At 42.4% G+C, this 13,719-nt stretch overlaps 1 protein-coding gene across 3 annotated transcripts; it reads left to right on the top strand.

The window, feature by feature from the left end:
• Positions 1 to 1,333: 1,333 nt before the first annotated feature.
• gpr142 (G protein-coupled receptor 142) lies at positions 1,334 to 11,833 on the top strand. Of its 3 annotated transcripts, none has more exons than XM_076151675.1 (4): positions 1,334 to 1,704; positions 3,974 to 4,778; positions 8,895 to 9,049; positions 10,677 to 11,833. In XM_076151675.1, exons 3-4 carry the CDS (start codon positions 8,911 to 8,913, stop codon positions 11,633 to 11,635), a joined length of 1,098 nt encoding a protein of 365 aa, XP_076007790.1. In that variant the 5' UTR covers positions 1,334 to 1,704; positions 3,974 to 4,778; positions 8,895 to 8,910; the 3' UTR covers positions 11,636 to 11,833. The 3 variants fall into 3 exon arrangements, with proteins under 3 accessions (XP_076007790.1, XP_076007791.1, XP_076007789.1); XM_076151676.1 differs by having other exon boundaries at positions 1,334 to 4,048; positions 4,697 to 4,778; XM_076151674.1 differs by having other exon boundaries at positions 1,334 to 4,778.
• The last annotated feature ends 1,886 nt before the right edge of the window (positions 11,834 to 13,719 follow it).

The following is a 13,719-nucleotide window of genomic DNA, read 5'->3' as shown; positions in this document are numbered from 1 at the left end:
TTGTGCAGAGGGGGGAGGGGGTCTGCATGTTAAAGTGGGACAGGGGACCACCTTGACTGACAGACAGACAGACAGACAGAACCTCAATCTGTCCCCGGCCGTGTTTCCCTGACTTTCATTCAGACTTTGATGTGGTGAGGAAGAGGAATGTAAACCAGCTGAAATTGACTGAAAAATGTTAAATATGTAATTTGTCTCGGGCCCTCTGGAGAATGTCTACCACCATTTTCCACATTAAACTGTCTCTTTCTTTCTTTCTTCTATTTTTTCTGCGTTGGAAGTGAGAGCACATTTCCATCACGTTAGGTTACAGTCCACTGATCAGACCGACATCTTTAAAGAAAGCCACACCGACTGAACTTTGGCAGTGGTGAGGAAGTTTAAGACGCTGGCATTGTCCAGGCGTTCTGTGTGTAAAGATGTATCTTTGCACGTTACTCTTTACATCGTGCCTGTAGTGGAACACACTCTGGTTCAGATGTGTGTCAGTGTTCATCACTGGCGTGTCAGTAATGTGCATGACACACTGACTCATTTAGTCACTGCTTCAGGCTACAGCTCCTATCTACTGAACAGGCACACACACACGCACACACACACACACTGACCTGCATTCATCAAGGACACACTGAACCCCTTCTTGATGTTGCAAAATGTAAAAAGCGCTGTAATTTTTACAATGAAGCAAATCCATCCACATTTAAAAAAACAACAACACTATTACATAATAAACTATAATAATAACTACGGATAAGAAAACATGATGCAAGTATTTTGGGCGTGTGTGTGTGTGTGTGTGTGTGTGTGTGTGTGTGTGTGTGTGTGTACTTTCTGCCACATCGCCAGTTGCAATTTGTAAAACAAACCAATGGGCAATTATTACTTAGTGCAGTTCCATCTCATATCCACTAGATGGCAGGAAAGCTACATCAGAGTGTGGCTGATAACAGTATTCGTTTTTTTTTTTTTAAAGAAAGGAAGATAAAAAGGGAATCAAAGGATAAGAGAAAAGAGCTGACTGCATAAATTGCAGAAAGAAGAAAATGAAGTAAAGCAGAAAGAGAAAAGAGAGGGAAATCAAGGATGGAATGAAGGAAGGAAAGGAAAGGAAAGAAGGGAAAAGAAGTGAAATGAAAGGAGAAATGATGAAAAGAATTGGTCATAAATGAAGCATGAAGGGAAACTGCACTGGTTCACCTCCTTATGGTTCAAGCTCATCAACAAACTCTCATAGCTATCCGTCTCCCTCTGCAGATTGCTCCATGTTTCACTAAAGAATCGCCAGGCGGAGAGGAAATCCAGCTGAGGTCAAAGCAGTGAAGGTCCTCTGCAGTCACGCTGCGGCAGTCACAGTCGATGTCACTGTATTGACGTGTAACACCACAAAAAGGAATCCCATTAATTCCACAGAGACACTGCAAACTTCTCTACCTTCCTTTTACGTGTCTGTCAAGCTCAGAATTGACCAATCAAGCATGGTATTATATGTGATGAGGTGCAGGTTTAACTCCTCTGTTAGTTCTGGCTCTTTCCCTTTGTGTTTACAAAGCGATGCAGTGTAATCGGATGAAGCCATCGCTGTGGATTGATGCTTCACTTTGCTTCACCAAAACCATTTATTCCACACAGGCACAACGAGAGCCCAACGCAGTGAAACATGGAGGATCTGTGCCAGAGCGTCTCACTGCTTTGGTATGATGTGAAGTAAGCAAATGTAAAATTCTTCTGATAGTAGGATATCACAGGGTCAGGTAAAGGGAGACTGGATGGATGTTACATAACAGAAGAACACAGAATTGAAGGTAAAGTAAATAAAAGCACGGGAAGGAAGAGTGGAGTTAAGTTTCCTCCGAGTAGAAACTAGGAAAGAGTGCATACCTCCCCCAAAGCAGAGCAGTCATTTTTGTATTAGAAGTGAGTGCAAATGGACGCTAAATGGGAAGATGGGACAGAATAGATGACGTAGGAGGAAAAGGGGAGAAGGGACACAGGGAAGGGAAGGATGAGAGAAAGGAAAGGAAGAAAGGTACAGGGGTGAAAAGAAGGGAAAAGGACAGGGAACTGAGGAAGATGAGGATAGTTAGATGAAGAGATTCATCAAGGAGGGAGAAAAGGAATAAAGGAGATGAAACAATGGAGGGTTAGGAGCGAAAATAGATGGAGTGAAAAGGAAGGAAATAATAAAATTGAAGGAGAAAAGATAGAAACCAGACAGGAGCTGAACAAACGACGGTAATTAATGAATGAAAGATGGAAAGAAAGACGTAAAAGAAGAAGGAAAGGAGGAAAAGGGAACAACAGGATGAGGAATTAAAGGGACACAGAAGAAAAGAAGAAGAAACCAGAAGAAATAAAGATGACGACAGCAAAGAAAAGAATTGAATTAAACGGAGACATATTGTGTCCCAGTGTGGCAGAAGATGAGGGGTGAGGAAGAGTGTGTTTGCGTGTGAAGCCGCTCAGGTTACAGCCGCTCAGCGCCTTATTGCCTGAAAGCTGCACTCAGTGACACTGTGGACAGCGGCCAGGAGGAGGTGACCTGTGAGAGGAGCTCACTTTATCTGCCCAACCACCTCCATTAGCTCTCCTTTCTCCTCCTTTCCTCCCTCATCTGCAGCTCCACAGGGAGATTAATGTCCCGCAGGAGGCTGTTTGTGAGGGACAAACACATAAAGGCTCCCGGCATAATTCTGCTGTGCCTATAGAGCCGACAGGCGTGAAATCACCTCTGTGACTTATTCGTCGTGTTCAGGAGCTGATCTTTGCATCTGCTGCCAAATAGTGATCACATTACCCAACACGCCTTTCATCGGGCTTCTGTCTTTCTTTCGTTCTCTCTTTCTGCGAGGAAGAAATAAAAGGAAGGAGGTAATGAAGGGGACTGTGAGAGAGGAGAGGAGAGGAAAGAAAGGACGGGGGGAATTGATGATGAAGAAAAAAGGAAAGGAACGAGTGAAATAAGGATGAGGGAGAGATGCAAGGGAGAAGGAAAGATGGAAGGAAGGAAGGAAGAAAGAAACAAGGACACAAATGGGGGGAAAGAGAGAGCAAAGAAAAGAGGAAGGAGAGAAAGGAGGAAAGACAGAAAGTGAAGAATAGAAAATGGAAAGAGACAGGGGAAAAGGGAAAAGGGGGGAAGAAAGACAGAAGAAAGGAGGAGAGAGAAGAAGGAAAAGGGAATGCAAAGGTGGTAGGAAGGAAGATGGGAAAGATGAAATAAAGAAGGAAACTCGGGAAAGTAAGAAAGGAAATTTGGTGGGAATGAAGGAAGGAAGGGAAAGGAAGGGAGATGAGAGGGGAGGAAGAAAAATAAGTAAATGGACGATTAAAATAAGGGAATTTAGGAAGGGAATGGAAGGAGGGAATACAATGAAAGTAGGTAAAGGAGATAAGACAAAGGGAATGGGAGACGAGATGAAGGAAGCAAGGTGCGTAGGGGAAGAAAGAAGGAAAGAAGGAAGGAAGTTATCATATAGTAATGTAGTGATGATTCCAAAGTGCAAATGATATCACAGCGTCTTCCTGCTGTGACGAGTCAGCCTGCAGATAAACATGTGACCCGTGTTTATGTGACCTCACACGGCATCAAAGTGAATGACAAAGCGCAGAATCACGCACAGGCAGTACCAGCAATTAGTCAGAGCCCAAACAGCCTGGGTTAAAGAGTAAACAAGTGATGAGGAAGATGCACTGTTTTATGATTGTAATAAGTCCATTCATATGCTTCACCCTGCTCCTCTGATGGGTGCAACGTGCGTGTATGTGTGTGTGTGTGTGTGTGTGTGTGTGTGTGTGTGTGTGTGTGTGTGTGTGTGTGTGTGTGTGTGTGTGATCACATAATGGACACATCAGCAGATTAATGCTTGTGTTGCATTCAGGGAGGTTATGTTGTTTTCTGTCCGTACAAACATTTTGTAATGTCAGTGGGTTTTTCATTTACTTCTTTTCTTTCTTACTTACTTCTTTATTGAAGGCATCATTTGTATTCTGATCACATCCTGCTTCTCCCGCCTGAAGCTGAAGCTGATGCAAGCTCGTGTCAGCTCAGGTAAAAGCAATAAAAAGCCTTTTTACTTGGATAACTTCACCTTTTAGTCTGTCACGTCTGTTCTTTCCTCTCCAGACACAGAAAGTTTAGCTACATTGACATTTTCAGAAGTAAAGACGTAAGGCCCAAGGAGGGAGGGAGGGATGGGGGCGAGAGAGAGAGTGTGCATGTAAAACACTGCTAAATGTGTGTGTAACTGAGAATGTGCTGATGGAAAGAGATTTACAGAAACCGAGGGAGCAAGAGGTCCAACAGGGATCAGTCCCATCCTCGCAAGTTCAACCTCAGAGGCCCTCAGAGGCTGAAGACGACTTAGTCTCAAAAGCCAAGGAGACGGAGTTTGTGAGCAGTTCTTCTTCTAAGTACTTAGAAGACTTTCAAGCTGAACAACAGGATGAAGAAGAAGAACCAGAGGACTGACCAGCTTTACCCCATCAGCTGTGCTCACACTTTGAATTCTAAAAAGTTCATCATCTCTCTCCTCTCTCTCTCTCACCCCCTCCTACCCTCTCTCTCTCTCTCTCGCCCCCTCCTTCCCTCTTTCTCTCTCCCTCTCCCTCCCCTCACTCACTGGTTGTCTGGTTGTCCGGCCGCCTGGAGCTCTCCTCCTCCTCCTCCTCCTTGTCTTCCTCCTCCGTATCTCCTCAGCGTTTTGTGAATGTGAGCGGCAGTGATGTTCAGGATCGTCTCGGAGGACGGAGGAGCGTGTGTGTGGAAGCCGGATGTGAAGGTAGGGAGCTCTCCTGACCAAACAAGGAAAAACAAAGGAATGTGTTTACATGTGAGCTGCTGTAAAACCTTTCAAATGTTTCTGTTTCTTGTGTAATCGCTGCTGTTAAACATCACCGACCGCACATGTTGGTACTTTTACTCTTATTGTAAAAGTTATTTTAAGGAAGCGAGAAGCTCTGGATGATATCAAGTACAGTTGTTTGGTCACTGACATCATCTTGACCTCTGCTTAGAATTTATGTCAAGAGGTTTTTTTTGTTATTTTCCTCCCTGTTATTTGACTTTGACAGCATTTGTTCATCATATTCCTGAGCCAAAATGTTCCTCTGGATTCTCTTTAACAACCTGAATACATGTCAGAGTTTCAGATGTGTGAACTTTAAAAAGCTGCACAAATTCTCTGATTCTTTTATTTTCCTAGTTATAAGATACTTTTGCAATTTTATTTTTTATAATGTAAATTTCTTTTCTTCTTTCATCTACTAAACTCAAATCTTAAGAAATTGGTTTGTTGTAGTTTTTAAAAACTCGATTTTAAATGAAAATCCTTCCACACTCGATGACAAAAGTCGTTTAAAAAATCCCTTAATTTCTAGAGCCTCTACAAATCAGCCAAAAATAAATCCCTTAAATCCCCATTATATTAACTGTTCCATTTGTGACATTTGTTACGTTCTCGTAAAGTGCTCTCTTCAGAAAGTTTGGGTATCTGAACTAGAATTCAAACTCAATCAATTTGTTCATCAGAGAAGATTTGGTACTTTGCTCCATCATTGCTTCTTGAATTCAAGCATTCTAACGGATTCTAAGACTAATTTGAAAATGAAACTGGTGGAAACGTCAGCACCTTTCAGCACCTTTCAGAGTTACAATAGGAAGAAACATAAAACCTCAGAGACATGACAGCACTCTGACATTCACAGGAGCTCAATCTCAAAGTGAAGCTCATAGTACTTCAGCAAAAGAAGATTAATAATCGAAAATCTACTCAAGTTAAGAGTGATATGTATCAGCAGTAAAAATGTACAGAAACATAGTCTTCAAAAGACCTCATAGTGAAGAATGGTCCCTGTCCCGGTGTTAAATCATTGATATATTAACATGTGTGGGTTTCATGTAACAGAGTAAATGGCCGCATGGCGACTCAGTGGTGAGCAGACTTACGTATGAAGAGCTTGCATGGGTTCTGGTCTCTCATTTGATCGAATCTCAAATCATCTCTCATCTGAAATAATGAATTATGTCATGTAAACTGCTGATTACCTGTCCAATGTCTGGATTAAGTGATAAGAAAATCCCAGTTATTGTCTTTGAGTTGCAGAGATGTCATTTGTTAGTTAGGTTAACTAGAAGGATGTTCCTGTTCAGATTTGTTTGTTTGTTCTGTTCCTCTTGAGATGTCTAAAAGTCTCTAAGCTGTTTGTTATCGGTCATCAGATAAATGCAGTGGCAGGAAAAGTACGGCATGTCCCACTTAATTGAATTGGAGGTAAAGTCAACTAAATTGGAAATGATCTGTGGTCTGTATCATCAAAGCTATTAGTATAAGCCTATAAGTCTAGTACTGAATAAATGTGCTTGGATGTGTTTGAATGTGGTTGTAGTGACTGTTTTCTCAGGTGCTTGTCCCTTGTTGAATAATTAAAAGGACTCAGTGGTGCACAGAGACATCACACACAAGAGTTCATCTTCGCTTCCCGGGCACTGAACCCCCCACAGAGCTTCCAGCTGGATTTGAGCCCTGGGAAGAAGGTCTAAAACAGAGTCTTAATCAGAAGCAGGCCTCGGCCTCTGATCTTCAGCGCGTACAGAGGTTTCCCCTCAGTGCTGACGTCTTTCAGAGGACTCTGTCTAATGTCTGCTGATGCTTGGACTCAGACATCGCATCGATATAGAAACAATTTCCCCTGAGATAGGAGACATTTACTGAGTGATCAAACTGAGAGGCTCTTGATTAAACACCTCTAAAAGTGTTTTAGTCACATGTGAAGGAATTGAGAGAGAAAATCCATTTGCACTTTAAGGCAATACATTGCTCTGGGGTTTTTCCATACATCATGTAAACCCCATCTTATCAGTGTAAACATGATTTAAACACTGAGTATTTGATCCCAGATTATGAGATTGTAAATTGATTTACTCTGGCATGTAAAGATAACAACTGGAGTAAGACACTTCCTCATGTATTTCCTGTTTCCTGTTTATGCAGCACATGTGTGTCGTTGTCCAGTATGGGTGAATGTGTGTTTGTATCATTACACCTCCTCTTGACGTTTAATACCTAATAAGACGACATCATCTCTTTTTAAGCGTGTAGTCTTACATCATCCGTGTGTGTTTGTGTTGTGTAATATGAAATATGAGTGTATTTTATGTGATAAAGAAAATAGCCACTGGCCTTTGAGCAGATGAAGTATTTTGGGACATCATCAAAGTGGAATCCCTAGCATTTCTGGGATCTTGGGACATTTCCTTGATTTCCTGGATTAAGCCATAAACCCTGTACCCTGGGAGCGTTCTGGATCGTGCTGCCATGTCCTTATCACGGGACAGGAGAAAGAGAAAAACAAACCATAACTTCTTTTTACAGAGAAGACAGGACAGTAAAAGTTATCAACCTCAACATGACAGACAGACAGACAACATGTAACCTGAGCACTCTATTTCTTTTTTAGATACACTCAGTTGCATTTCTTTGCATTTCTCTTTCAACCCTGGAAACTCACTACTACTTACTTTGCACATTCAGATATTCAATCCCTCAACATAGACTCATAAAGTATTGCTGTGGCAAAAAGAGAGAGAGAGAGCGAAAGAGAGATTTATGACTCTTGTGCAGAGATAAGACTTCAACATACCGGCAAACAGGAAAATTGGAGAAAATCGGAAAAATCTCATTATGTAATTCTCAACACCCTTTCTTGCAAATCCTTGTATCTTTAATTTTCCGTTTCTGTCGATATATATTCCAACATGCACCAGATACATCCTAATGAATCAACAGTTTAACCCTTAATGTCTTCATGCTTCAGTACATTTTACTGGTAATACTCACCAGCAGTCCTTATTTTGCCACATTATATCCTGAAATGCATTACTCATTTACTTGATGGTTGCCATTGGGTTTATCTGTTGGGATTTTTATTGTTCCGGGGTAGATGATGGTGTTCAGGGCCGGACCACTCTGAGATGTGCAAACAAAAGGTTTTCAGATTTGGATTCAGATAGAAGTAAATGGGTCACAAATGAGTCAAAAATTATGACACACATGTTGCTTTCTGGAGCATCTTTAAGCTCCTGATCTCCCATTGAATTGTGAAAATGGACATTGTACACCCAAAAGACAGAATTCAAAATTTAGCTGCTTGCTGCTGTGATGTAATTGAGGATGCTGACGCCAGCTGAGTTTGTCAGAGATAACACAGTCCAAATACTCTGCATGGATGAGTGGAGTGAGACAGGGGAGCAGCGACAGACAGAGCATAACAGGATGGATGGCAGTATGTGAAAGGTGAGGATTGGTAATGAATCAGTGGAGGGTGATGAGTGACAGGCTCTTCTCTGTCTGCCCCATCTGCTCTCAGACTAATTGACTGAGTCCAAACGGAATTCACCCACTTTTACTACCACAGTGTGACACAAAGGCAAATAAACAAGCGTGCAAAGCAAACAGCATTTACCTGAAATCACAGAAAAACAACTCACCATATGTCAAGGATGTGACAGAAAGATGCCAGACGGAACCTGCAAAAACAAAACTTCATTAAAATAAGGGTCAAATGTTTCCACTATGTCTGCATTCTTATAAAGTCCTGAAAGTTTGTTTTTATTCTAAGGCAATGGTCTCCCTTTCTCTGTATTGTTTCCAGATAATGACATTAATTTGCAGTAATTGTATCAGCTTCTCCTCTCTCATTTCTGTCATACAAAATGCTTTGATTGAGAAGTTCTGAGCCACATAGAGAGATGGGAAAGGACTGTGATAGTTCCATCGCTGTGGGAAGTGAGAATAAACAACCGTGACCTCTGAACTTGATCTTTCTGTGCTAGGTCTCTGTACCTGTCAATCATCTCCCCGACTTCAGATGTTTATTCATCCTGTTGTTATTTCCAGGGGAAGCAGTGAGGCCATGTTTCACAGGCCTAATGTGACGCTGTCTGGCCACCAGGAGCTGAACCTGAAACCTGAAGAGCTGCAGAGGTCCCCATGTGTCCTGGGCTTCATCCCTGTCATCTACTACAGTGCCCTCCTCTGTGTGGGAGTACCAGGTATACTCTTAGACTTAAAGTACATTCAGATGATAGCTACAGTTACCAGTTACAGATTGTCTTCTTTCGATCCACTCTTCTCATGTCTTTCCTTCCTGACATCCTGCCGTCCTTGTTTCTTCCCCTTCTCTGCCTCCCTCCACATTTCTTTCCTTCTTTGGTTCATAATTACTTTTCTTCTTTCAATCATTTTATATCTCTTCCCTGACCTCTATCCACATTTCTTTCTTTAACTACTTTTTTCCTGTATTTGTTTTCTATCTGACGTTGATGTACTACTACTCTTTCCCTCTTTACTTACATACTTTCCTTCCTCACTTAATTACGTGTTTACCTTTATTTACTAGTATTTAAATCCCTTGTAATGGAGTATTATTCCATCTCAGTATTTCTAATTGTTTCTTAGTGAAGAATCTGAATACTTCTTTAGCCAGTATTAAGTCCTACTAAGAAGAAAGAACATCTCAGCACTCCCTATATGATAAACATTGTCCCTTTGATGGACAGTGTTCATTTCAGTGTTGTTCACATTACCGTGCAGGGCCTCTGATTGAATTGATGATGGTGATGTTATTGATCCAGGAGATTTACACTAAATGGAGTTTGGAGATGGTGTGAAACATTCAGATGACTTGTTAAATCATTCTATCGACCTCAAGGCTTCATTTAGGGTCACGGCTCAGAAAATGCCCCCAGTGGGAAATCTAAAGGCCAGAAGGCCGAGTCAGCAGCTGTGTGTGTGTGTGTGTGTGTGTGAGGGATTGGAGATGTTTTTTTCCACCAAACAGCAGGGAACAGGGGGACAGGAAAATATTCTGCTGAAGTTTGAGGGAAAAACAGGTTGTTTATAAATAGTATGAAAGAGATATGAGACGCTCTGCTAGCAGACTATTCAAATCAATAGTTTGTAACTCATACTGCTAAGAAGGCATTTTTCCTGAACACCCGATACAACCTTGGATTACTTAAAGGGGGACTTATTATCCAGGGGCTCTTATTTAAAAGATGTGATGCGCGGGAGCTTACCACCATTCCACACCTCTGAGTTTGCCAGGATCACCACAGCTCCAGTCCTTCCCTTTATAACATGCACCTGCCTGTAATCTTACAAAACCCTTTTCCACATCGCCTCCCCAACTGTGTGAAGGGAAACGTAAGAAAATAATGTTTTCCGCTTCAGGGCTGCCGTTATAAAAGCACTGAAGGACCGGAACAGTAGGGGCAGTGAGACATCCGGACACTCTGGAATGATCCACTTGCCAGGACAGGAAGCACATAGGTGACCTGATGGAGAACAGAGAGGGAAAAGTGATTTGTCAAATCGTCCTGGAGCATGTGGGACAGGTTGAAAATGGATTGCTTATCCAAAGGAATTCTCTTAATGCACTTGACCGTAAGGGACATTAGATCCAGTCAAAGCCGGTAAATAGTTACCCATCTGCAATAACAAGAACAGCAGTATGGAGTCCACCACATGAGGAAATGCATGCATAAGTGTCTTCATAATGTTTACACACCTGAATAAAGCACACATATTTTTTCTAAAACGTATTATCTTAAACGTGTATGCTGAATTTTAACTTGTACACGTTTTCTCTGTTTTTGTCCCTTTCCTTCTGTATGTCAGTGAACATCCTCACAGCGGTGGCTCTGTCCAGACTGGCATCCCGCACCAAGAAAGCTCTATATTATTACCTTTTAGCAGTGACAGCCTCAGACATCCTCTCTCAGCTCTTCATCATCTTTGTTGGCTTTCTGCTGGAGACAGCCGTGTTCCACCGTGACGTCCCTACACTCCTGCTTCACTCAGTGAGCGCTGCCGAATTCGCTGCCAACCACGCATCCATCTGGTCCGCCGTTCCCCTCACCGTGGACCGATATGTGGCCCTGTGCCACCCGCTTCTCCACCGGCAGATCAGCTACCCGGAGCGGACTCGGAAGATCATCGCAGTGGTGTTGGTGTTGTCCCTGGCGTCGGGTGTTCCCTTCTTCTGGTGGTCAGATATGTGGAGGAACAGCCATCCGCCCACATCCCTGGACACTGTCCTCATATGGACACATGTGACTATCATCTACTTCCTGCCCTGCAGCATCTTTCTGGTGCTGAACTCTTTGATCATTCACACTCTAAGGGTCAGGCAGAGGCAGCAGTGTTGTCAAGAAGAACAGGGGCCTAAATCAGCCCCGCCACGCCGCCTCGGGAAAACCACGGCCATGTTGCTTGCCATCACGTCTGTCTTCTCTGTGTTGTGGGCCCCCAGGTGTGTTGTGGTCATCTACCACCTGTACGTGTCCTCAGTTCACCGTGACTGGCGTGTTCACCTGGCCTATGACTTGTCCAACATGCTGGCCATGCTCAACACGGCTGTCAACTTCTTCTTGTACTGCTTTGTCAGTAAGCCTTTCCGTGAGGCCGTGCGGGACATCCTGCTGCTCAGCGGGGGGCCCCTTTATCCTCGCCGTGCCCTGAGACAACAGCAGGCCCACACTAATGCATCCATCTCATCTCTGTACAGTGGGAACAACAAACGTTCACAGCGAGATACCACCCCAATATCTTCTCGCAGGGCCAGGAAACCCTCATGACCTTTGACCCTGTTGTCTTTGCCCCAAATGAGCTAGATTGGGGGTTTTCCATTGTCCATTGTTAAAGTCCTGAGGGATTTGACTCTGAATTGACTTTAGCGTATCACCACTGACCAGATTTAGCAGCTACTAGCTTAAGCACTGCCACACCAGATTCACAATTAAACCTGTGCTAACTTCCAGTCAAGGAAATGTATTTTGTTAAATACAGTAACTTTGACATTTTTGTAAAGTCACCTCTTAACCTGGAAAGGGGTTTTTATCCTGTCAGGACTCTGCTAGTTAGCCTAGCTTTAGCCCAGAGTTTGTTACAGATGCATTTGAGTCAAACTCAAGTATTTGTTGGAACGTTTTGTTTGATAAATGCACGCACCAAGCATGAAGATGGAATAAATTAGCTTGATAAAGAATTTCTTGATGAAGTCAATGGAATTTTCACATAAAAAATACCAACATATCTCCAGACCTTGTTTTCACCCACATCGCCCATCAGCGTCCTTCCTCCTCCTTCATCCTCCTCCATCCCACGGCCCCCGGAGCTCTAAAGACCTCTGCGTTCCAGCCTGGTCCATGGACAGCTGCCAATCAGCATCTGAGCTTCTCACATGACCTCAAATGAGTCATAAACTGTGTTTGTTTGTATGATAATGTGTCATTTTACTGTTATTGCTTCTTGTCAATCTGATCAGAGGACAATTTATTTATTTGTGTTGAAATCAAGTTCACTATGTTTTTGTTATTTTGGTTTTCCATATATGGTTGTAATATGTAACACCATGTTTTTATGTGGTAAAGAGAAAAAGGAGATGGATAACAGAACTTTGCTTTTCTCTTGGGTGGATGCAGTACTTGGAGCCTTTGTACGCCTGTAGAATCTAACAGAACTTTAAGGTAATGGAAATTTAATTCATTCAGGTTTACTTTCATTATGCCAAGTCTCTTTTTCACTTATAAATTCTGTGCTGATAATCACTCAAAAGCATTTAGACACTGCTTGTTTGCCGAAACTGAAAATATTTATTCAAGCCTCTGATGTTCACTTAAGCAAATGCACATATAGAGCATAAAGATGAACATCCAAGTGGTTCAAATAAAATGTGCACACAAGCAGAGTGGATTCAAGTACATTTCCATTTCCTAATTTCCATTTAGAGTCTATTTTCAAGTCTGCAAGGCTTTAATGTTCAAAGAACACATTGATCCATATCTTCTCTGCTGTGCAGTGAGGTTTCCCTTATTAAAGCACTTATTTGGAGAATATTCTATAAATGTCATGCCAAAACCAGACTGAATCACTGCACTACAATCAATAGAAATTACATTTGATAGTGGATAATTTACACTGGACACAGAATGAATAATCTCATGACCCTTTCCCTTTATTCAAAGAATATTTAGAGCTCCATTACAGGCTCCATAAGATGCTTTTGGAGCTTGTCCTCTGCTGAATGTTCAGCGAGCACAGGCACTCGAGCAAAGAAATTGTGCTACGTACCAAGGCACAAAACCCACACCTGCCCGGGTCAGTGTTTATTCTTCATGAGCTGTGACTGTGGACGGAGGCTGAAATGAAAGTGGCTGTGTGAAGACTCTGCTCTTCAAACAGCATCACCTACATAGACCCACAGCTCTATAAACACGGGACAGATCAACCTAACCCACTGCACGCACACACACACACACACACACACACACACACACACACACACACACACACACACACACACACACACACACACACACACACACACACACACACACACACACACACACACACACACACACACACACACACACACACACACACACACACACACACACACACAGGCATCCATGTACAAACACGTGCATGTATATACACATCAGTTGGTACATTTCCATTTACTACAACAAGTGATTTCCTGTTGCATCACTGCAGTATGATCAAGTGATTCATACCCCGCAAACACTGAACCAACCTGTGATCATTCTGTTCTGATCATTCTTTAACATTTTAGGAGGCAGATTAAGGACAAATTCAATGAAAAGTAACATAGAAAATGTTTGATATCTTTCAAGGTTCGGTTTGAAATTTTTAGGTAATA

The sequence above is a fragment of the Genypterus blacodes genome, unplaced genomic scaffold, assembly GCF_046128005.1.
Source record: "Genypterus blacodes isolate CSIRO-AG114 ecotype Tasmania unplaced genomic scaffold, CSIRO-AGI_Gbla_v1 ptg000055l_1, whole genome shotgun sequence".
In the NCBI taxonomy this organism is placed as follows: domain Eukaryota; kingdom Metazoa; phylum Chordata; class Actinopteri; order Ophidiiformes; family Ophidiidae; genus Genypterus; species Genypterus blacodes.
This window is presented reverse-complemented; position numbering and strand designations above follow the sequence as displayed.